The 24,899-nt window shown below is 38.7% G+C and overlaps 1 protein-coding gene across 2 annotated transcripts in view; it reads right to left on the bottom strand.

Annotated features, from left to right (window-relative positions):
• The window catches only part of nf2a (NF2, moesin-ezrin-radixin like (MERLIN) tumor suppressor a), a 134,545-nt gene that overhangs the window by 93,118 nt on the left and 16,528 nt on the right, over window positions 1-24,899 (bottom strand). For both annotated transcript variants that reach the window (XM_028825449.2, XM_028825448.2), the window contains exon 2: window positions 17,800-17,925. In XM_028825449.2, the coding sequence (XP_028681282.1) occupies window positions 17,800-17,925 (126 nt within the window). The remainder of the gene's footprint in view (window positions 1-17,799; window positions 17,926-24,899) is intronic.

Genomic DNA, 24,899 nt, shown 5'->3' with positions numbered 1-24,899 from the left:
ATATGTATTTGCCACCCCCCCCCCCCCCCCCCCCCCCCCCCCCCCCCCCCCCCCGATATAAATAAAGAAATTCTACATGTAAAATATCAATGAATGCAGTTTTAATTAAAACCTACATAATGAATATGAAAATGAATCTTAAAATATTTATAAAGCACCAATGAAAGAAAATGCTTCTTTTTCAACAAACATTTAACATTTTAAACTTTGCAGTATCTTACAACTAAAGTAAATGGTCACATTAATGGTTCTAATCAGTATCTTGCAGTGGCTTTTCAATTTTCTTTTCAGACAGAAGCTTGGCAACATTTTTCTTTTCTTGAAAACACATACTTGACAATGCAATGACTGATTGTCAATAATTTGAAAAGCATAACAGCCTTATTTTCACAACACTCAGAAAACCATGAAAATCATGTTTAGCTCTCAGTCATAAAGCTGTTGTATCCCAGGGCATATCTGTCATCAACCATACCTGTCTACCTCAATTTTGTCATTTCAAAAATCTTGAAGACTCACTGGCCAGTGCTGCATAAGTCAATATACTAAAGAACACTTCACAAATGTTTAAAGAGAGAGTTCTTTAATTTATTGTGCAAATGTGGGACATCTTTTTACACATTTTCAGAGCTGGAAATACTTTGCATCTTTAGTTTGAAATAAATTCCTTGAAATATATGTAGAAAATAAATACATGTGGTAATTGTCAGACATGCTACAAATTATTTACAAGCCTTTCAATTACTAAAATCCATCTATCCACCAATTACTTAAGGAAAAATATGGAAATGACTGTAAGTGTTCATTGTACTCCAAGACATTTCTACAATGAGGCTCGTTTCATAACTTATAATCAAATATACAGTAAGGTTCTGGCTGTTCAATTCCAAACAGAACACACAGCCGTTGCACTTTGCTTTACGACTGCATAGAGGGACAGGTATGAAACTGGGACTCGCCCATACTTTAACGCCTGAAATTGTACAATTATTCATAGAATAAACATCTCAGATGTGATGTGAGCTTTATTTTGTGACAAAATTATGAATGCTGACAGTATACAGTCTGAATCGTTTGCAGCCTTAATTAAGTAGTAAATAAACCTCTAATTTCACCATTTTCATGTCAAAATGACGAATAGTGCAGTCTATTAAAATAAGCTGAACAGTGTATAATGAACAAATTATTTTAAATAAGTGAAGCTTATTTACATTCTGAAAAGGAAAAAAGATACAAACATGACATTTCAGCTACTACAAAGCCTGTTGAGGCATTGTCAAGTGACAAATTACATTGCACATTTGCTCGGTTTAATGTGTACACATGATGAAATCAATAAGGGGAACCTTGTGCTTACTGTAACAGTAGAGTGTCTTCACCCCAAAATCACCACGGGGTCAACCCACTTGATGAAACGATCTTAAACTCTCGGCTCAAACTTTGGGAATTGCACTGCTTCAAGAATCAACCTGGTATCCACCCTTATTGTTAATGGTATAATCAACTCTCTGTTAAGGAGCTATATTTATTATGTCACACAGAAATGGTCTTCAGGCAGCGGTAGCATTCGGAAGACACCAGTTTGATATCCTCTTCACTTCATCCAGGTAAGCCTGCTCACTGTTCTTAGAAATCAGGCCTATCACAGTTGTGTCATAAGTAAACTTGACAAAGATGTTAGAGTCATGTGCATAAAAGAAATGGTTACATGTGTGGTAAACAACAAAGAAACATGCAGGAAGCAATTCATCCATACATTATCTTTTCTAAACCTGCTTTTTCAGTTTGGACCTATAAAGGCAGCAATCATCACAAAAGAGTAGCAAACAAAGAACAGGATGCCATTAGATAGCACAGTTTCACGCTCATTTGGCCAACTAAGAGCAACACAAAATAACTACTACAATCCTTACGGTTTTCAGGTCTGATGGGCTAGATTCTGGTGAATTACAAGGAATGGTGTGCTCTAACAACACCCTTCAAATAGTAAATGCCCAGGTCCCTTGAACCACTAGCACAATGCAACTAAAAATAGATTAGTTGTAACGAAAGCATCAAACAAATGAGTTAACAGCAAATAAAAATTCTTTCAAAAACAATGCCAAATATTACAGATGCCAGAGAGGATTCTGTGAAGAGGTCATGGATGGTTTTAAATACATAATAAACGGACAATGCAGTCATTATACTCATTTTAAATGGTATGGCAGAAATGCATGCAATGAATAATAGTAAGAGAGTTGACAATGCCCTTTAGAAGATGAATGAGGCCTTCAGAAGTAAACACAGGGGAGGGGAGATTTAAAATTATTTTTAACCAGCTACCAGAAACAGGCAGCTCTTCCCGTTATCAAATTAGAATACAACCATGGAAAATACTGCAGTCATTTCTGTATTTTCAAAGACATTAAATTGGTAAATATCACAAGATAAGTCCAAAATGTCAAGTTTATTTTTTTTTCTGACAAGGAGCACTTCTATCAGAGAGATCTTCCATTACTCCCTTTAAGAAAGTGGTATAGAATGTCTTTTCCTGCACTGACAAATATGACTCCCATCTACTTATTAAAGAGCTGTCAAAAAGTGAAGTCAACTTACATGTATCACAAAATATAGGTGTAAAATTAAGTTCTAATACTAAATGCAGCCAAAAACGAGATAGTGAAGTATTTTAAGCTACTCTATGTATTAGTTCAGAGTTATTTCTATTATATTGCATTATATAAATATTTTCATTTAAGCATTTTTATTTAAGAAGCCATTTATTTTTGCATTATAAGTGCCACTCCAGTTGGATGGGCATCCCAACCAGTAAAGGAGATGGTTCCTTGCACAGATGGGAGGCTTTGAGATGTCGGTCAAGCATCTCGACCAAAGAAGGGGAAGTGGCCATACCCAAACGGGACTTCCCAAGAGGATGGACAGACAGCCTGGACAGAGAAGAAGATTCCTCACCTGGACAGGAGGTCCAGGGCCAATGGACTGGCGTCCTGACTGGACAGAGTCCCAGTACCTTCCATGGGTGAGGGGGAAAAAAAAAAAAAAAAAAAAAAGAAGGACAGGGAAGGACTGTCTCCAAGGGCTATTTATTCCCCGGGCAGGCAGTTTATCCTGGCCAATACCCCCACATCGCTAGATGGAGCGCTCCCTGCAACATCGAGGGGCCCCGAATTCCAGCAGGGCATCATGGACGCTGGAGTTTTCCTTCACAGCTATGCTGGATGCAGTGGGAGCCACCAGGGGATGCTGCAGGGAGGAACAAAGATTTATATTTTTCCATATAGCCCGGAAGTACTCCCTAGTCACGGGGACGGAAGAAACAAAGTACTTCCGGGCTGAAGAAAAGGAGTTTTTTATCTGACCTGGAAGTGCTGTGAAATCACATGGACTGAGGGACAGAAGCACTTCCGGGTCAGGGACTATAAAAGGACTGTGGGAGATCCCAGCAGTGAGCCGAGTTGGGAGGGTGTAGAACGGAGCTGCTGGGAGTGGTGGATTAGGAATTGTGTAGTACTCAATAAATCAATATTTATTGTGTACTCCAATACTGTGGAGTGGAGGTGCTTTGTGCACATTGTTATTATAATAAATAGTGGACTTTTTACCTGGTGTCAGAACGTGTTGTCTGAGGGATCAAGGGGTCGACAGCACCCCCTATCTGTCACATACACACACATATGTGTGTGTGTGTGTATATATATATATCTTTATATATAATCTTCATTTGGATCTTGATCTTTGTTTGTCCGCGAATTCACTGCCTTGTGTGGTGTTCCTACTGTGTTCAGTAGAGGGCATTAGTGATGGAGGAGGAGAGGAAGTGAAGGGGAGGATCGTTGGATGAGGTTAGAGTGTGGTGATTAAAGAGGATTGAACTAAAGGAGACTATGTGCTGTTTGTACTGGCTGAATACACAACACCTTGGTTGTTACTTCTGTTTACAAACACTGTCAATACCACTCTGCGTTTAGATCTGGCGTCGACACCGTGCTATGTGTTTAGATCTGGCATCGACACCTGCTTCTTTGTCGAGACTGTGGTTTTTTGTGTTTCTATCGACCGTTGTTGGCAGCACTTCGTCCAAATCGAATGTTCACCCATTTCTTGGAGTCGACAGTCAGAGTATATAAGTCGGACACACTTCTGTGATTTTCCATCAGTCGGCGTTTGGAGTTCAAGAAAGAAACATTGGTTCTTCCTTACTCTTTGGATTGCCACAAAGCAACCTGCGAGATTGGAGAAAGGTTGAGAAGAGATCGTGAGAGGAAACGACAGCATCATGAAAATGAGACGGACTGTGAATGGAGAGAAGCAGAAATGCTCCTCCACCACCACATATTTATTATTTGGACAGTGATTCCGAGTAGGCTGTTCCTATCGAATCAATGTCCAAGGGCTTTGTTTTGTAATTTTGTTTCCCTTATAAAAAATCATAATGCAGTGCGACGAAGGGCCTAGTTCACGACTGGTAGCCGCATTTAAACAGGGAGCCCTTCACAGACAACTAACACGCGCAACGTAGTTGGGCGCACATGGCTAGTATATATGTATGTGTGTACGAGGGGGGACCCAAAAATAACCAGAAATATTTTTAAAACGTGTTTAATTTAATTTTCTGTACAAACTACAATTAGTTTCCTTCAAAGTACTCTCCATTGGCGGAAATACACTTATCTAACCGTTTGTTCCATTGTTCAAAACATTTTTTAAATTCGTCTGAAGTAATGCCCATTAATGCTCTGGTCGTTTCTTGTTTTACCTCTTCGACGTCGGCAAAACGCCTTCCTTTCAAGTCTTTTTTCATCCGAGGGAACAAAAAGAAATCACATGGAGCTAAATCAGGTGAGTAGGGTGGGTGGTTCAGGGTTGTCATACCGTTTCTAACAATAGTTTCTGCAACACTTTTTTCAAGAAGAAAACAAAATTTCACTGCCACGCGTTGCTCACAATAATCGGCCATCGTAAAAAAAACGACGCTTTCACAAAACTACTTTTACAAAAAAAATTCACTGAACACAAGCACAACCTTCCAGACTGATGGCACTTGGCAGACTGACTTTTTGAGGAGTGTAACTAGATTGCCCTAGCGGCCCAACCACGTACTACAAGTACCAACCTAACAACAACAAAATTCCGGTTATTTTTGGGTCCCCCCTCGTGTACATATATATATATATGTGTGTGTATAAAATCTACAGTGGAAGATTTTGCTGTGAACAGACAACATGCGGTCAAAGAAGCTCTCCATGCAGGTGAAACAAGCCATCCTTAAGCTGCGAAAACAGAAAAAACCCATCCAAGAAATTGCTACAATATTACAAGTGGCAAAATCTACAGTTTGGTACATCCTGTGAAAGAAAGCAAGCACTGGTGAACTCAGCAATGCAAAAAGACCTGGACGTCCACGGAAGACAACAGTGGTGGATGATCGCAGAATCATTTCCATGGTGAAGAGAAACCCCTTCACAACCAACCAATTGAACAACACTCTCCAGGGGGTAGGCGTATCGATATCCAAGTCTACCATAAAGAGAAGACTGCATGAAAGTAAATACAGACGGTGCACTGCAAGGTGCAAGCCACTCATACGCCTCAAGAATAGAAAGGCTAGATTGGACTTTGCTAAAGAACATCTAAAAAAGCCAGCACAGTTCTGGAAAAACATTCTTTGGACAGATGAAACCAAGATCAACCTCTACCAGAATGATGGCAAGAAAAAAGTATGGAGAAGGCGTGGAACAGCTCATTATCCAAAGCATACCACATCATCTGTAAAACACGGTGGAGGCAGTGTGATGGCTTGGGCATGCATGGCTGCCAGTGGCTAAAATCCAGCTAAATGCAGTCAAATTGATTGGGCGGTGTTTCATGATACAGATGGACAATGACCCAAAACATACAGCCAAAGCAACCCAGGAGTTTATTAAAGCAAAGAAGTGGAAAATTCTTGAATGGCCAAGTCAGTCACCTGATCTTAACCCAATTGAGCATGCATTTCACTTGTTGAAGACTAAACTTCAGACAGAAAGGCCCACAAACAAACAGCAACTGAAAGCCGCTGCAGTAAAGGCCTGGCACAGCACTAAAAAGGAGGAAACCCAGCATCTGGTGATGTCCATGAGTTCAAGATTTCAGGCTGTCTTTGCCAGCAAATAGGGGTGGGCAGTATGACCAAAATTCTATATCACGGTATTTTTCTAAATTATCCCGGTTTCGCGGTATTTGACGGTATTTTTTTCCCATGCATGAGTGGATGTTAACCACATTTTCCACTGCAATTACTGGCTAAGAATAACCTATTCCACTGTCAAGAGCATTGTACATTGTACAAAAAAACATTTTAATGTGAACACAAGTATTAATACAGGTTTGCATTGCCCCATAAAGTGATACGTTTTCAAGGAGGTGGCTCTAATGAACAGAAGGTATCACATTGCATGACAGATGCAGTTAAAATATAGAACCTTTTTATTGAACAAATTTTGCAAAAACTTAAACTATAATTTTGACAATATATTTTTAACCATCCAAAGAGGCATTTAGACTTAGTAAAATATCCAGAAGTGCTTGTCAAAAGTTGTATTGCACTGAACATGTCTTAGAAAAGGAATAAATAGTAAATATTTTTGTAAAACAACTACACTTTCTGTTAATGTTAACAATCTCTGTCCTCTGACACGTTAAAGTGACTTTTTAAACAACTTTACCATCATTAAACTGCATAATATTTAAACTAATAAATAATAACAATAAAATAAATAATTGTATTATTACTGATAGTTGCACTATTACTTCAAGGCTTCAAGCCCAGGTGCATTACACAGTATTCACTAAATTAAAATAAAATAAAACAAGTGCAATCTTGGTGATGAAATCTTTACCAACTGAACCATCATTTAGGCAAACTGCATTAATATGGACCTTGCTTCAAGCTAAGCTATATGCATAAATAATAAAACTAAAACTTTCATTTATAATGCTATTTGTGGTATAGCCCTACGGAATTGTATTAGCGCCACGGTGAAGAAAAAAATACGGACACAGGAAAGAAAAAAAAAACTATATGTCGAGAATAAAGTCGACATTTCCACTTTATTCTTATAGTTTACTTTATAATTAAAGTAGAATGTCGTAAACTAAACTTTATCCTAAAATCATTGTTTAATTTACTAGATTTTCTCAAACCCCGTCATACATTACGTAGCACATTAAATGCTTTGTGTTAAGTGTTCCCCGACCCAGTTGTTAATCACTACGCTTCTTAAACTGATTTCATCCACACTAAGAGGAGACAGCGATATCCACACAGAATACATTCACTGTATGATAGTCCTGCTCTCTGAAAATTTAGAATGCTAAGATAAATACTTGATATAATTTTCATGGTGAAATGCATTAAAGCAGTTATTAAACATGCACAGTAATGAGGCGGTAGTACTGCTCCTTCGCAGTAAGGGGTCCCCTGGTGTATGTTCAGCGTAGAGAACTTTATGGCAGGTGTGACGAGGCTCCAAAAAACTGGATGTATGAATGGGTATTGCACAGGTTTAACTTAGTTATTGTGTAAATGTTGGGTTTGTGATCTGGTGGTCGGAGACACGAACACAAAATTCAATGGATGTTCTTCTGAGCGGGCTTTCTTTATTGCACGCGTGCTGTCTCTATCTGACGTACCAAAACCCCAATTCATATCCTTCCTTTTTCTTTCTCCACATAACCAATCGCCACATGATAAATGTCTTTGTGAAATTAAAACTAGTTATAAACTTAGCCCACGGAGTGTTCAGAACTTTAAAAATATCTTCATTATACATGTCTAATTATGCCATCCATTCAGGGTTGTGCCCATCCCTGAACGAGTCGCCAGCACATCGCAGGATGAATACGAGCAAAACATACACTAGCAGGGTCAATATAGCATAACAAAACCCCACTTCCTACGTGATTTTGAAAGGAAACTGACGCACGCCGAGTAAACCCACCAGAAAAACATGCAAATGCAAGGCAGGGTACACCCGAGACAAACTTGCTGCGAGGCAGCAGTGCAACCTCCACGCCGCTGTGCCCCCCACATGATTAATACATGCTTTAATGCATTTCACCATGAAAATTATATCAAGTATTTATCTTAGCATTCTAAATGTTCAGAGAGTAGGAATATCATGAAGTGAATGTATTATGTGCGGCGATCGCTGCCGGTGCCTCCTCTTAGTGCAGAGGAAGCCAGTTTAAGAAGCTTGGGGAACACTTAACACAAAGCATTTAATGTGCTATATAACTTATGACGGGGTTTGAGAAAATCTAGTAAATTAAATATTCATTTTACGATGAAGTTTAGTTTATGATGTTCTACTTTAATGACAAAGTACGAGAATAAAGTCAACATGTCGACTTTATTCTCGTCATAAGCGTCGAGATTAAAGTGGAAATGTCGTCACACTATTACACAGTACCCAGGTACATTACACTGTAGGCTACTGAAAACAAATAAAACAAGTACAACTTGGCTTGCAGTATTATCCAGTAGTATAGAAACAGTATTTACACATTTGAACATAATGGTCCACATCTGACCTTTTAAAACCAAAGCATCTCCAGGCAATGGACGTAACTCCTTTTTCTCGGCAAAAGTTCTTCGGTGTCATCATGTTCAACTTTATCGTCAGCTACAGCTTCAGTTTCAGAATGTTCTCTGTCCATTTTCACCGCGCAATACCTACCGCAATGTGAATTTCCCTTTGGGATTAATAAAGTATCTATCTATCTACACTACCACACCTATTTAGTGGTGTAGCAGTGAAAAAGAGCCCCCGTGCAACACCTCTGTGTTTAGCGGTGTAGCAGTGAAAAAGGTCCCCACCTGAACAGTTTCCCGCTGCGCCATGTTCCGAACGTCGTTTAGGCGATTTAAACCGGTGTTGCGGTATAAGAAAAATTCATATCATAACAAAAATAAAAAACGGTTCTCGGTATGAACCAGTATACCGCCCAGCTCTACCAGCAAAGGGTTTTCAACCAAGTATTAGAAATGAACATTTTATTTCCAGCTATTTAATTTGTCCAATTACTTTTGAGCCCCTGAAATGAAGGAATTGTGTTAAAAAATGCTTTAGTTGCCTCACATTTTTATGCAATCGTTTTGTTTACCCCACTGAATTAAAGCTGAAAGTCTGCACTTCAACTGCATCTGAGTTGTTTCATTTAAACTTCATTGTGGTAATGTACAGAACCAAAATTAGAAAAAAAGTTGTCTCTGTCCAAATATTTATGGACCTAACTGTACATATATACATACATACTTGTAAAAACGTGCTCAGTGGCCAATTTCACATCACCATCCAATGTTGACAACATTTTAGCCTTGTTAACATGTACTCTCTCACACTGGCCAATGAAACTGTGTGACTCATTCTGTCTACTTAATGCTTCCCACTCAGATTTTCCACTTCTATTCCAAATCCTATCATTTGAGTGCTGACTATATTTTTATCTTGTAATCACTGGTGGCTTTGTTTTCAGATTCAAAATTGCTACTTGCTTCGCTCTTCATTCAGAGGAGCTACGATCCTAAATTTTCTTTTGCAGCTTTCTCCTTGTATACGACAAGTGAAATGAAAATGTATTGAACTGCAAAACTCTTGAGCTTTTTGCCAAACTTTCAGTCTAGACAGCAGTTTTTTGGTAACAAACTGCAACTCAATTGGTGATCCTGCATATATCTGACTAGCTATAAAAGGGTGACATTTGAAACTTAAAGAAAACATTTTCTGAAAACCAGGCACATGCATGCAGGTATAAAGTAAATAAACTTAAACAGCATCTCTCAGCTCTGGAGGAATCACACCCCCATGTGGTAGATCCTGATTACAAACTACGGTTTCCATTGTCAGATATGAATTAAAGCCTGTGCTGCTTGAGAAGGCAAATTTTAAGATTTACCATTCTTGCACACAGTACTGGGGTTTCAGCAAGGTTATTATTGTAAAAGAAAACTAAAATAAAGACAAAAACTACTAATAAAAACATTTTCATGAACTAAAAGAAAAAAACAGTACGAGTATGAAAAACTAAAGTTATACAAAATGAATAAAGAACCCGTAAAGACTAACAGGAATAAAACAAATTACAAAAAATGGTTTTCAGTTTTCATATCAACTAGACTTCAAGAGGGGCTGCCCTGGGTTGCAGTAGCTCTGAAATCAATCATAAGATATGAATAAATATTTGATCTTTTGTTTTATAAAGAAATATTATGGCAAAATTAAACCTGATACTTTTTTTCCCCTAGTTTTATAGTCACAGCTGAAAGATACTGTATGTATATATAAATCTGTTTCTTATTATCTTCATCTTATATTCAGATTTTATCATTTTGTGGCTATCCACATAGCGGCGCTGACAAACGCAGCGGCTCGGTGGCTCTCCGCTTTTGGCTTCGTTTTATTTGTAATTAAGTTGTTACTGTTGGTTAAACCACTGGAAGTGTTAATCCAATATGGAAGGGCTGATTTAATTAATATAGGGAAGTGGTTCGGGCTCCACGCATCCCCAAGGCTGGTCTTTATTCCACCAGAGGTACGGCGGACTACTGAGGCTTTTACCATCCCATCTCTGTGGCCGAGACGGCGGAGGAGACATCGTAAACAAAAGCAGGGCAGAAGGAGCGGCATACGTGCTAGGCTACATGCTAACCCATACAGACCGGCTCTTCCCAGTCTCTTCCTCATAAACGCCAGGTCTCTCGCCAATAAGATGGACGATTTTTGGCTGAGGATCACCTCACATAGGGTGGACTGTTGTGCGGCAATTATTACCGAGACCTGGCTGGATAAGAACATCCCAGACACTGTGGTGGAGCTAGAGGGGTGCGCTCTGTTCCGGGCAGACAGGACTGCAGCTTCCGCTAAATGTAAAGGTGGAGGGCTGGCGCTGTACATTAATAAATCCTGTTGTACAGCTACAAATATTATTGGAACATACTGCTTCCCCGACTTGGAATATCTGGCAGCGAAATGCAGACCATTCAAGACGTTAAGAGAGTTCTCCTCCATCCTGATAGTGACTGTTTATATCCCACCGCAAGCTAACACTAAATTAGCATTGGAAGAGCTATACTGCCTGATCAGCAAACAAATGAATGCCAATCCAGACGCGGGTGTGATTGTGGCTGGTGACTTTAATCATGTAGAATTAAAAGCAGTGCTTCCCAAATTTCGAGGATTTATAAACTTTCCAACTCGATACAATAGCATTCTGGATCAAGTTTATTGCAACATCCCAGGAACATACAAGGCTGTAGCAGCCCCACATCAGGGCATGTTGGACCACATCACAGTGGAGCTGATCTCAGCCTATACTCCCATGATCTGCAAGATGAAACCAACTACCAGAACAGTACAGATATGGACTGAGGAGGCATCTTCAGCATTACAGGACTGTTTAGAGCATACTAACTGGGGAGTGTTCAAAGAGGGCTCAGATCTAGAGGGATATACATCATCTGTCCTATCCCATGTGCAGTTCTATACTGATGCTGTCCTGCCCACGAAGACCTTTAGGGTGTTTCCAAATCAGAAACCCTGGCTGGACAGTACAGTGAGGTCCTTGCTTAACGCCCAGGACGCTGCATATAGGTCAGGCGACAGGCTGGTATATAGCAAAGCCTGAAAAGAACAAGGAATAAAAAAAGGAATAAACCTGCCAAAATACAGATACAAACAGCATATTGAGGAGTATTTTGATAACAACGACCCATGGAACATGTGGAGAAGCTTAAAGACCATAACGGATTATAAGCACAGCGCTCAGCAGGTCAGCTATGACCCTAGTCTCCTTGACACCTTCAACAGTTTCTTTGCACGCTTTGCTGCATCTAGCAGCAGGGAGACTGTACATCTCCCTTGGCTGGAGGAGCAGCATCAGCCTCTAGTCCTGCAACTACACCAAGTGAGGTCCACTCTGAGGAGGATCAACACCAACAGAGCTGCAGGACTGGACAAGGTGTAAGGTGAGACACTGAAAATATGTGCTGATCAATTGGCAGAAGTCTTTCTGGACATTTTTAACCTTTCTCTACAACTTGCAATGGTCCCTGTCTGCCTCAAATCCTCCACTATTGTGCCAGTGCCTAAAAAAATCAGCGGTCACCTGCCTTAATGATTACTGCCCTGTGGCTCTGACCCCAGTAATAATGAAGTGCTTTGAGAGAATCCTCCTAAAGTATATCAAGGATGCAATCCCTGCAGCATTTGACAACCATCAGTTCACCTACAGGAGGAACAGATCTACAGAGAATGCCATCTATCTATCTATCTATCTATCTCAATAGTACTTCACACAGCCCTGACTCATCTGCAGTGTCCTAACACTTATGTTAAGATGCTATTTGTCGGTTTTAGTTCAGCGTTTAACACCGTAATCCAGGACAAGCTGGTACAAAAGCTTCATATTCTGGGTCTGTCCACATCGTTGTGTCTCTGGATCAGGGACTTTCTCACTAACAGACCTCAGGTGGAATAGAATTGGAGATCATACATCAGCCACACTGGTTTTGAAGACAGGCACACCACTGGGTTGTGTACTCAGCCCAGCACTCTTCACGTTATTTATGCACGATTGCTCTGCCATCCACACCACAAATATGGTTGTGAAGTTTGCAGATGATACGACCGTGGTGGTCCTCATATCAGACAATGATGAGACTCACAACAGAGAGGAGATACAACACCTAGCACTATGGAGCTCAGCCAACAACCTCATCTTAAACACCAGCAAGACCAAAGCAGTCATTGTGGACTATAGGAGGTCCAGAAGAACAGAACATGCTCCTATATTCATACATGAGGAGGTTGTAATGTGTGCGGACAATATCAAGTTCTTGGGTATCCACATCACATCGGATCTTACCTGGTCTTTGAACACATCTCACCTGGTAAAGAAGGCCCAACAAAGACTCTTCTTCCTCAGGAAGATGAGACGTGCTGGATTCTCCTCTCGGCTGCTCACAAACTTCTACAGATCCGCTACAGAAAGCATTCTCTGTCACAGTATGACAGTGTGGTACTGCAGCTGCATAGCACAGGACAGGACAGAAAAGACTTGGCACGGGTGGTGAGAACAGCACAGGGGATCGTGGGAAGTCCTCTCCTAGACCTGGACTCTATATATGCTGGAAGGGTGCAGAAGAAGGCCAAATGTATAGCTGTGGATCTCACCCATCCGGGAAATGGACTGTTTGTACCTACCACTGCCTTCGGGAAAGCGGTACAGAAACATAAAAATACGAACCAGCAGACTGAAAGACAGCTTTTTCCCCAGAGCTGTGAAGTCCATCTGCCCCTGCTGATACACACACATACATCTACCCCTGACCTGCCCCCCTGTAGACATGTACACGCACTTTCCCTTGTAATCAAACACATACACTATTCCTCCCCTGCAGACCCATGTACACAGATCACTGGTCTCTGCAGGCGTACTACCTCAGGAAAAGTCTGGACTTGATGATGTTTTATTGCTGCTGCCTTTTATACTTATTATGTTTACTTTATTATTTATAGTGTATTGTGTATTTAAGTATTCTGCCTTGAAGCCAAGTCACACCAACAAAAAAAAATTGTTATGTGTATGCATAATGACAATAAAGAATTCTATCTATCTAAAAACCTATTTCATGGTCTTGCTCATGGACTACATACTGTTCTTGTGCACTGACTATTCAAATCTCAGCTACTCCTAACCCTTGATGTTGCATATGAGTTTTTCGGTGGTTCTTTCGGTATAGCGAACAATGATTCAAGCCTAAGAGATTAACATGGGTGGTAGAAACGACAAGGCTCTGTGTGAAAGTTTTTTTTTGTTTGTTTTTTTTAATATAACATTGAAAGCAGTCATTGTAAGCACATGTTGGGTGATGTACAGATTAAGGGTAAAAAAAGAAAGGCTGAAAAGCTCAGAGCACACAAGTCCAAGAAATGAAACACAACAACCATTAAAATCATGCTTGAAAGGGGCAGCAGCTTGCGGAACAAACTCAGTTGAACACAAAAAAAAAAAATACAAGAATGCCCAAGTTAATTTGTTCATTTAAACTTACATGCCAACAAAGCTATGTGACATATTATGGTACAAAAAGTGTGCTACATCTCCCAACCTCAAATTTAAACTGTTGCATGCTGCACAAGTAAATGTTATGTTGGAATTGCAGAAAACCAAATTGTGCCAATTAGGGAGTTTTTTTCTCTTTCACATTTCTGCATCATTAGGCTACTTCATGCGTGCGCTGTTTGCTTTATTCCAGTTACATATGAATTTATAACTTGCATGCAAAAAGTACAATATGTTCAACACAGATGATCAAAAAAATCTCCCTTTGCTTCAAAGAAATTAATAACTCCAATCACAGCCTATACTTCCCCATATTGCTTCCATTAAAAACTCCCTATATTCAATACTCATTCCCTACATCAATGCCTGTGACTGGCTCTCTTAAATATGTTATTGACATCTTCCTATCATTGCAAAATACTATAATCACAAGCTATTTGTGCATCTTTATTAATGTTTGAGATTCATTCACTACATGACCATTTCTTCTGCTTTCTTTCTGCTCCTTCTGACCACTGATAAAATTTTCACACTTTTTCACTTTAACTTTATAAGTTCTATTTCCCCAAACTAAAAGAAACCCTTCCGTTAAATATTCTACGTTAATTTACTATAAATCAAATGGCACAGTATCCTTTCTGGATTTTGAATTTTATCACTAGGCTTCTGTCCTGCACCCAACTTGGTGCTTGGTTGACCTTCTGCTATTAATCCCTCTTGCTGGATTGTCAACGAATTGAAGATTGCTGCTTCCTGATCCCTCTCTTTCTCCTTCTTTCTCTATCCTCTCTTTCTCAGCCTTAAAACTAAAATCTTGTGCCTACAACATAGGACCTTTAATCTCCTATATAAATTGATTTTGGCACAGTGTTTAAAAATTAGACTTTTCATATAACTTATTAAATCATGTAATTCAAAACTGAGCCCAACACAGTATCATTATAATGCTGTTTAAGTCTGTAGGTTTTGACTGTGATTCGATTAAAAATCTGTATGTCTTTTTTGTGGGTATGCATTTATAAGTGCACACATTTCTTTCATATTTTAAAAATACATACTTTGCATTATTTTGCTGTTTATCTCTAATATTACTTATTGGTGCTACCTCATCAACACCAATATTAAGATGATTTGCTTTGACTTTTACTGTACATTAGTCAGTCAAGGAAAAGCGGAAAGGTAACCTATCAACCACCCCCAAGCCCTGTTTACAAGTTATAGAATGCAAAGGCTGCCACACTTGGCCCTGGGTGACCATAACTTGTTCTCCAATCTGAAGGGTTATATCCAATGAATGCATTATAACTAGGAAAAATGGCAAGTCAACTACAGAAGCAAGACAAAACATTTTACTTGAGTAGCACAGAAACACTTCGTGGATATAATAAGTATAATAAGTGTATTTGTGTTCACAGGGATAACGTAGATGTGGTAAAACACATAAGAGGTTATTTTATTGTGTTAATTTATTTAATGATTTTAACGGTTTTAGCACTACTCATTTTAACTCATGCTGCTGCGAGGTGTGCATGTAAATGTGTGCACTAGATAAAATGATAACCTTTTCAGCAGCCAGTAATCTGCTGGCACCAGCTGTTGAAGGAGTTAGTGGAAAAAAAGGAGATGGGCTTGAAAAAAGTTTTATTTGACAAAAAAAGATAAGCCTGTGATTGCTGGTGGGAGAGTTATAAGGAAAGATGGACAAGTTGGGCGGCATCTGATAGGCTGACCATTTAACAAAGAGCAGGGTCGAGGGCTGCAGACAGGTTGCGTGTGATGGTGTCGATCAAGTCTACTGAACTCTGGTGAAGGTGAGAAGAGGAGAGGTCATTGGAGCTTGTTGGAGGAAGGAGGTTCAGATGCAGCAGCTGTGGAAGATTAAGGCACCCTGGGAAATGCAGCAACCAATAGCAGTGCAGTTTGGGTCTGCATGGTGGACCAGGATATGGTGGGCTGCATCTTCCTGTAGACTCCTGGTCTCCCAACGAGGACAGACAGAAAGGAAAAAGGGAACGAAAGGGGGTTTATCTCGCCACCCTTTGTGCTTTTAATGAGTTTATGGAATCAATTTATTGACCACATTTTTGCACTCCATGGGACATTTTGGTTTAGTGGCTCAGATTTTACTGGATTTATTTATTCCTTATTTATGGAAACATTGTTTTCACACTTTGAAGTACTTTTAATTCTCTTCTTTTTATTAAAACTGCCAATCTTTTGATTTTACAATCTTACGTGTCTGCTCACTCTTCCTGGTCATCTCAGTTCATGACTATCAATGATCTGGAATTGAGGGTAATGCCTATGGCTGTAGACACTGGGGCATCACATTTGGAACTGAAACTTCTTTGGTTTTACATATGTTTCTTCTAACAAGTCAGGCACCCAATATTTTGATCATCCACGAGTCATTAAAATAAGTGAATAAAGTAATTTAAAACAATGTATTTTTTAATAATACTGCTGCAGTTTGTTCTGCTTGTGGCTCTCTCATGTGTTGTTAGTCTCTGCAGTTTAAGTGCACAAAGAAAACTCAATAGTTTTTATATAGGAAAACCATTTCACTGTAGAGCTGGTATTTAGAAGGTATAAAGAGCAAAGACTAAGATGTCAGACAGAATCATTTTAATATATCAGATGTCATTAACCAAAGTAATAAGTACTATGCAGTGTTTTGCATATTTTCTGCCTCTAATAATTCTGCAACATATAAAGCAATCTACAAGCACAATGACCTTCCTGTATGATGCTTGATCACCCAAATTGTTGGCACGGTTTAATCTTTATGATCGAGACGAAAAGAAAGAAAAGCCATAAGGTAATGGGAATTGACACTTCTGATCAAAAAAATCAAACTTTGTGCTTTATTCACCTTACTCCTATAAGGTTATGTTGATTAGTAAAACTAGAATAAAATAAAAAGATAGCAATACAAAAATAATCAATTTGTCCATATCAAGCAGCTGGGAAAGGAAATGAATAGTCTCAAAATAAATTAACACTGCATTAAATACATTGACACACACTTTCACTAGCCATATGGGCGTGAAAGCTCTAAACAGCACAAGAACTGAACTCCAATCAGGAAAAACTCCACTTTAATCCAGCTTGGGGTCATATGGAGTCAGAGGGTACAGTAGAAAACAGTTGTAGTTGTTATTTGTACAATGTATTGCTAAATCAAAATGTCTGTTTATGCACGAGTGGCATTCCTTGAAAACTACAGATTTCTCAGCTACTATATAAATATGTTGTCAACAGTTTTGTTACTGATGCAACCAATTAATAGAAATACTAGATAAAATCTTTGAAACTCTTTACTTGTACCTCTAGCAATGATTGATTCAGACCAGCAGTGCAGGTTTGTTTACAGCAGATTTTTGAACTCACTGGTTAACATTTAAATTCATTCAGTAGTATACAGTCTGCTGTGTTAGCTTTTTTTTTTTTTTTTTTTTTTTTATTCTGAGCTTCAGAAAACCACCATAGTACATGAATAGCTAACTTTGCGGTCACAATACAGTATAGATCCTTTCCTCTTAGAGTTTCATTTCTAAGATACAGTTACATGGGCTGGGTTCATATAGCTTTACTGATAAAAACCTATTTGTACTGCAGCAACCCAAAACCTTCACAGTAAAATTTCCCATACATGGCCTTTTAAGTGAAAAACAACAGTGCAAAGTCAGTTACCTTTTTGTCCATTTTGAGCCATGCTATAGTATCCTTCACATGGTATTGAAGTCCAAAGAACCAGGTTTCACGAAGTCCAAGTGTTCTACAAACCAGATCAAATAGATCCTTTCCTTTCCATTTGACCTGTGTTAAGAAATACATAAAGCTGTATTAACACATTCATTATCACTTTATAGTAGTGTTTCCTTCCCTCCCTAAAAATCATAGCATAACTCTTTAACAACAGTTTTTTTCCTTTGTAGTGCTGCTACCAGACAAAATTAAAGTGCACTATGAGAAATCTGGTAATATTCTATGCCAATATACTAGCACATAGACTTTGTACAACAGGAAAAATCCCAATTCACCTTGTATAACTCAGTAGAAATATGATGTATTGCTTTAAATTGGAAACAGTCAGAGTCTCTTTAACAGGATCTGTTCAAAACATGGCAATATAATCTTGAAATATACAAACCAGGCCTCTGCTTAACTTTTTTACTATACTTGCTGTTTTACCATATATAAAAGAACAAATTTAGATGCAGTGCTCTATTTGTATTACTTTCTTTCGTTTTGGGATAGGGCAGAATGCCATATTCTTTTCTTTGGGTTACTTTTGTAGCATATAGTTGTATTTGACATGTTAATCTTATTTATTTGCTTTAGTTGTATTATGCTGGAAAGTTAAAAAAAGGAAAACATTATTTATTTCACACTTCCATAATGAAGACACACCTTCTATGACCAGTTAAAATACTGAAAGTAAGTTTTTCAAATTAGAAAAAAAGCAACAATCTTGTTTTTATTGCTCTTAAACTTTCATTGCAATGAACATATTTAAGACAAGTTAAAACAGTTACTTTTTTTTCTAACATTAAGTAAAATGAATCATTTTACTATCACACTATTTTAGGCAGACTAGAATTCTTTCAACCGAACAAATTAAGATGGTTTATTTGTAGTGTAGTGATAACATAGATAGATAACAATCTATCACTACACATAAGGTGGAAATTCAACCAGAGTTGTTACAAGAGCAGGGGTTATGCAATCCCTAGGATTGTGTGACAAATAGACAAGAATTTAATTCTGATATAGTCTACAAAGGGGACAGCCCCAAAACAAGTCTCTATAAGAAATGTGAGAAGTAGGTTCTTTTCGTTAGATCATTCGTCAGATCATGTCTTGCACATACTAAAAATACATACGTTGAATGAACATATAATTGAAATTACATGCTTGCTTAACTGTCAAAGACTGCCTCAGGGTGTTTATTTTACAAGTTGCTGTAGCTCTGCAGTGGAATGTAAGCAAATGTTAAAGATGCATCAAGAGAACCTTTACTTTCTGAATAAATTTTACTTTCCAAATTTGCAAACTTAGCAAAGATTTTCAAAGACTGCAAATAAAGAGTACTTTAGGGATGATGGAAATGTACAATTATCATGAAAAGGTAAAATGACAGTAACATGTCTCAGTCATTTTAAAAGATGGCCCATCATAAATATTTCAGTTATGCATTTAATTAAGACATGCACTACAAAATACATTCCAATAGACGATGCATTACAAACATTAACTTTCTTCTGTCTTTGAAGAGCAGCAAACTAGTTATTTTAGTAAATTAGTACTGGCATTCATACATATCAAAATACAATAACATTTCTACTGAACAATTTTATATGCTGAAGAATGGTAATGTCATGATGAAAATAAAGCCAGTAAACTTTCACCTAACCATCTTTCAAACCCATAAATACAGAGCAAGATTGCAAGAAGCTAGAACCTACCCGAACAAGCATGGGGTGCAGAGCTTTGGAGGGTGAATACACACACAGGCCAATTTAACATCGCCAATCCACGTAGCCTGCACATCTCTGGACTGTAACGGGAAACCTACTGCTCTACAGAATCCAAGTTATTTTTTCACAAATTCCATTTTATTTTTCCGATTTTCAGTTTTTACCATTTTTTTTTTGTTCCTTGATTAGGATTTTTGAGTTTTTACCATTTTTTTTTTTTACTGTAAGAAAGTAGCAACAGCTACAACAAAACAAACAATGGTGAAATGGCATTTTACGTTCCTTTTAATGAAACAGCACACCAGCACAACTGTACCTTATTGTACCTAAACATAATGGCCAGAAGTTCAGGGCATAAACTAATCAATAAATAAAAGTTCAAGGCATAAATTAAAAAATACACATATATAAGTAAAAATAAAAATGTAATTTGTACATTTAAACACCTGAATTCAGCAAACTAGCAGTCATTATATTTTAGCGCCCTTAATCAGTACAATTTGTTTTAACTTGGAGCTATGCAAATTTGGTTCATTTCCATATCTGATTGCGAGGTGCTTGGTATTTAGCTCACTGAGTGACTCTCTCGTCTGTGAGGATTTACTAAAGCTCCTCTCACAGTCAACTGAGCTGCCTGGGAAGTATATATAGGGCAATGCTATCTCTGTCACCCTTGGAAAATGCTGTCTTGCACCTTTCTAGTAATCAGCCAGCTACACATAAGAAGAGACCTTCATTTGAAGCGCAGTGTAAATACACTGTGCACTCTTCACTTAGCTGTACTGATGGGTTCATCGTAAGTTTCAGTTTTGTGTATCCTTCAATGTGTTTTTCCATAGCAGGAGCCTGCCTGGGATCAAACATTGTGGCCAGCTTACATACCTCCTTTGCAGGATGGACATTCAAATGTTTTGAGAACTTGGCAAAGGCCAGTTGGAATGAATTATGCAGGTGGTCAAGCACTTCTCTCCTCTGCTGCATGCCCATTTGATTCAACAGCTCATCAGTTTTGGCACCAAAGCCATAGGTTTTTGCAGTTCCAATTATCACGTAGGAGCCCAGATCCTCCATGATGTTGTATGCTGAGACTGCAGTATGACAGTGTGTGCCCTCCAGAATTGTAAGAGCTGTGACTATTTCGATACATCCTTCAGAGATGAAGGTTAATTTCACTTTTAGGGAGTTTTTACTCAGTTTCAATCAGCTCTAGGATATTTGTTACAGCCTGAGCTTATGTGTTCTCCGCCAGAAAGAACACTTTGTAAAGGTAAGTATGTTCAGCATGGTACTGTACGGATTCAACCTGCCTCAGTTGTGGGGGCCTCGGTCAGCACAATCTCTTTTAATGACAAGAAGGTTGCCCATCTCCTTTTCCTGCCAGGCTTCTTGAAGAAGGCAGACTTCACCCACATACATCACTAGTGATGCAGCCTCACATTAGTATTTATAGTGCTGCCAGGTCTCTTCCACCATCTTGATGACATGACACACGAAGGTTGAATGCACTCTATTAGGCATAACCCCTTTTAAATCCTCCTGCTATGCTCTCAGATAGCATTATGTATTGTCTGTAACCACTGCTAAAATGCCATTAAGATTCAGCTAGTTGTTGTAAAGGGACTGAAGTACTGCCTGTGAAAAGATGGAAAAATTGCAGCTCACTATAAATATAACATCTGCCAGAAAGTACTGGTCTTCAGTACCTGTAATTGTAATAAGGATTTATCCCAACAGGAAGCCCTGGATGACGAGGGAAGTCCAGAGTCTGCTGAAAGCCAGGAATACTGCTTTCAGGTCTGGGGATGGGGCTCTTTACAGTGTAGCCAGAGCAAACCTGAAGGGAGGCATCTGAGAGGCCAAGGCAGCGTACAGAAGAAGGATAGAGGACCATCTGAGGAGCAACAACACCAGGCAGGTGTGGCAGGGTGTCCAGCACATCACCGGCTACAAATCCAGCAACTCCTCGGCCACTGAGGGAGACGCTTCTCTGGCAGAGGAGCTGAACATCTTCTTTGCCTGCTTTGAGGCGACACCAACAGCAGCTCCATCACAGCCACCTGTTCACAACAGCAACATACTCACAGTGGAAGAGCGTGCAGTGAGGCGGGTGATGAGGAATGTGATCCCGAGAAAGGCTGCAGGACCTGATGGTGTGGCTGGACGGGTGATGAAAGACTGTGCGGATCAACTGGCCAGAATCTTCACTAGGATTTTCAACCAGTCCCTGTCCCAGACCACTGTCCCATTCTGCCTCAAGTCCTCCATCATTGTTCCGCTGTCAAAAAAATCCATCACGAACAGTCTGAATGATTTCCGCCCAGTGGCACTCACATCTGTCATCATGAAGTGCTTTGAGAAACTGGTGCAGAGTCATATCATCACCTGCCTGCCAGCAGACCTGGACCCATTTCAATTTGCTTACAAAGCAAAGAGATCCACGGAGGACGCTGTTGCCACAGCCCATCATGCTGCCCTGACCCACCGGGAGCAGCAGGGGAGTTACGCCAGACTGCTCTTTGTGGACTTTAACTCGGTGTTTAACACTATCCTCACACAACAACTGGTGTCCAAACTGGCAGATCTGGGACTTCCATCACTCACCTGCAGTTGGATACTGGACTTCCTGTCTGGTCGCTCCCAGAGGGTCAGGCTGGGTCCCAACACCTCCACTGCTCTCAGCCTCAACACCAGGATGCCGCAGGGTTGTGTGCTCAGCCTGCTCCTCCACACCCTCTACACATATGACTGAGTCCCCACGCACCATAGCAGCAAGATCATAAAGTTCTTCATTTCTGTCTCATGCATCTAACTAACATGTCCCTTTAACAAAAAAACATACAGACACACGCACATGAACAGATAGAGGCACAACTGAATTTCTATGAAGAATTGCATTCACTTGAAAAACAACAAACTAGAAAATAATATCTGAATGACAGAACTACAGATTACTCAAACGGTTAATATATTGGGACATTTTGTGACAGTCCTTCACCCCTTTTACATTTACGTTTTAAAATCTAAAATCCATTTTTATGTGTTAATTCCGTCTGTATTTTGTACATCGAAGAAATCATAGGGAAATAGGAATCAAAATAAGAAGACTGACTTCCAAGTCCAGTACTGCCATATGGCCTCCTTTCAATAATAACATCCTAACAATGTTAAAAAATGTGTTTTTGTAGTAGTTTGGAAATTTAAATACTGAGAAACCTAGCATGATGTATTTAAAGGACAAGACTATTTTGTTTGTATTTTGAATCTTAATTATATACTTTTAATAATATTAACCTTACATCCAAACATTTTAGAACATTCACTCAATACATTTAATGCATAGATACGATGAGCATGGGTCAGTTATATACATTACCACAGCAGTATAATAAAAATTATTATTTGCTGAAGACATTCACTTGTAATTATCTAGAACTCTTAATGTTAAAAAAAGTAAATGCTGAGAAATTCACTAGAAATGACAAATTATCTTAAGCAGGTAAGAGATGGTCAACAGTTTCATCAATGTAGCTGTTTTTTCATTCTTAAGATACTTTAAAAGACAGCACTGCTAAAAGTACATGAATCTGTTATTTCCAGACATTGTCAGTGTATGTTTAAGCATTTAATCTGTCTCTCCAGAACACTATTGATCCAAATTTAGGATATGCCAATGATGTGCTTAAGTTTGGGTGTTGATAATTTGCTGGTGTATACGTCAAACTTTGAGGAAGTGTCATGAATCATTTATATTAAAATACACTTATTGAAAGATTTTGGAAAAACAACTAAAAGTGGGAGTAAAATATGATGCATCTCAGGCACACTGAAATCTGAGATACTATAACTAAGAACACAGAAGTCTTAAACTAAAAACACAGTCCTTTCTGTGTTTTTGAAAATATCTACAATATAGAAGACCAGCGACCAAGCAAAGCTACATAACACAAGAAAACATTTTGATACGAACACAGCACATTTTTTATTTGCATAGCCCTTCCAAATGTATATTAAGCTGAGATTTACTGGTCTCTATAGCTCGACACTGAGCCACATTGCTAGGCAACCATTTTAATATACTGCATTTATACTTTTCAGCAAAGAAAGTGTTTTTATCATTTATGCAAAAATTGGTGCATAAACAAGCAATTTCCAAGCTAAAGAACTTCTTTTACAGAAACAAGGGGTAGTTGTCAAATTGATTTTTACTGCAAGAATTATTATAAATGTCCAATTCCCAAATCAGTTAAATAACTGCAAATAACAAAATAATAAATTTAAGAATTGTGAAGTTATATTTTCCCAATGGTGCAATCAATATCAATTGTTCCATTTACTCTTGTTATTAACTTAGGCTACTCTGTAAAAACAACATTAATGACCTTATCCTATAAACCTATAATTATAAATTAATACTAAGTGCACAAACTTGGGGATGCCACCTATATTAAAAAATTAAAGTTTAAAGCCATTCGCCCTAATTTGACTATAGCAGCCATCTGTTGTAATCTAAAATTGTCTGATTTTTTGAAAAACTGAAACAGTCAGTTTCCTTTAGGTATCGGTCACTACAAATTTTTGATTATGTTCCACTAATAAAGACTACAAAATACCACAACAGTGAGGCTTACAAGGAAAATGGTGTAGTATATTCCTATAGTTATGGATTCATTTTGGATTTTGGAATATTTGCATAATACATAAGATATCTTGGGGATGGGACCCAAATCTGAACACAAAATGTATTTGTTTCATATACACATTATACACATAGTCTGAAGGTAATTTTATACAATATTTTTTAATAATTTTGCACATGCAACAAAGTTTGTGCACACTGGCATCAGCAGAATACCTCTATCATCTATTAAACAACAGCAACAACAAAGAATTGCATGCTTTCAGTCTCCACTGAAAATCCAGTGTTTTGATTAAAAGGTTGCTGTACACAGAATAAGAATAAAGGAAAGAAGAAACACACACACACACACACACAGTGAGTAATGTATGTAGGTCTAGTGGTGATAATGGCTGATAAATTGGTGCCTACACAGCGTCAGAGACCATGTTCCCTCAAAGCTGTGCCATATAGCACTTTTGAATTGTGCTGCTCTTCCCCCTTGTGTGCAGTAGTTTGGAAGTGTCCCGCAGTGTTGTCACTCCTTTCACCCTTTGCTAATGCACACGCATCGCCTTTAAACTCCATTGGGAAACCCCCATTCATCCCCTCCCCCACCACGTTTGTGTGTTGGTGCACTGCTTGAAATTTAAAGTGGGATTGATTACAAAATTGGTCCTAAATGGTAAGAACTAGCT

The sequence above is a fragment of the Erpetoichthys calabaricus genome, chromosome 18 (genome assembly GCF_900747795.2).
Source record: "Erpetoichthys calabaricus chromosome 18, fErpCal1.3, whole genome shotgun sequence".
Lineage (NCBI taxonomy): Eukaryota > Metazoa > Chordata > Cladistia > Polypteriformes > Polypteridae > Erpetoichthys > Erpetoichthys calabaricus.
Note: the sequence above shows the minus strand (reverse complement) of the source record. Positions and strands in the feature narration are given on the sequence as shown.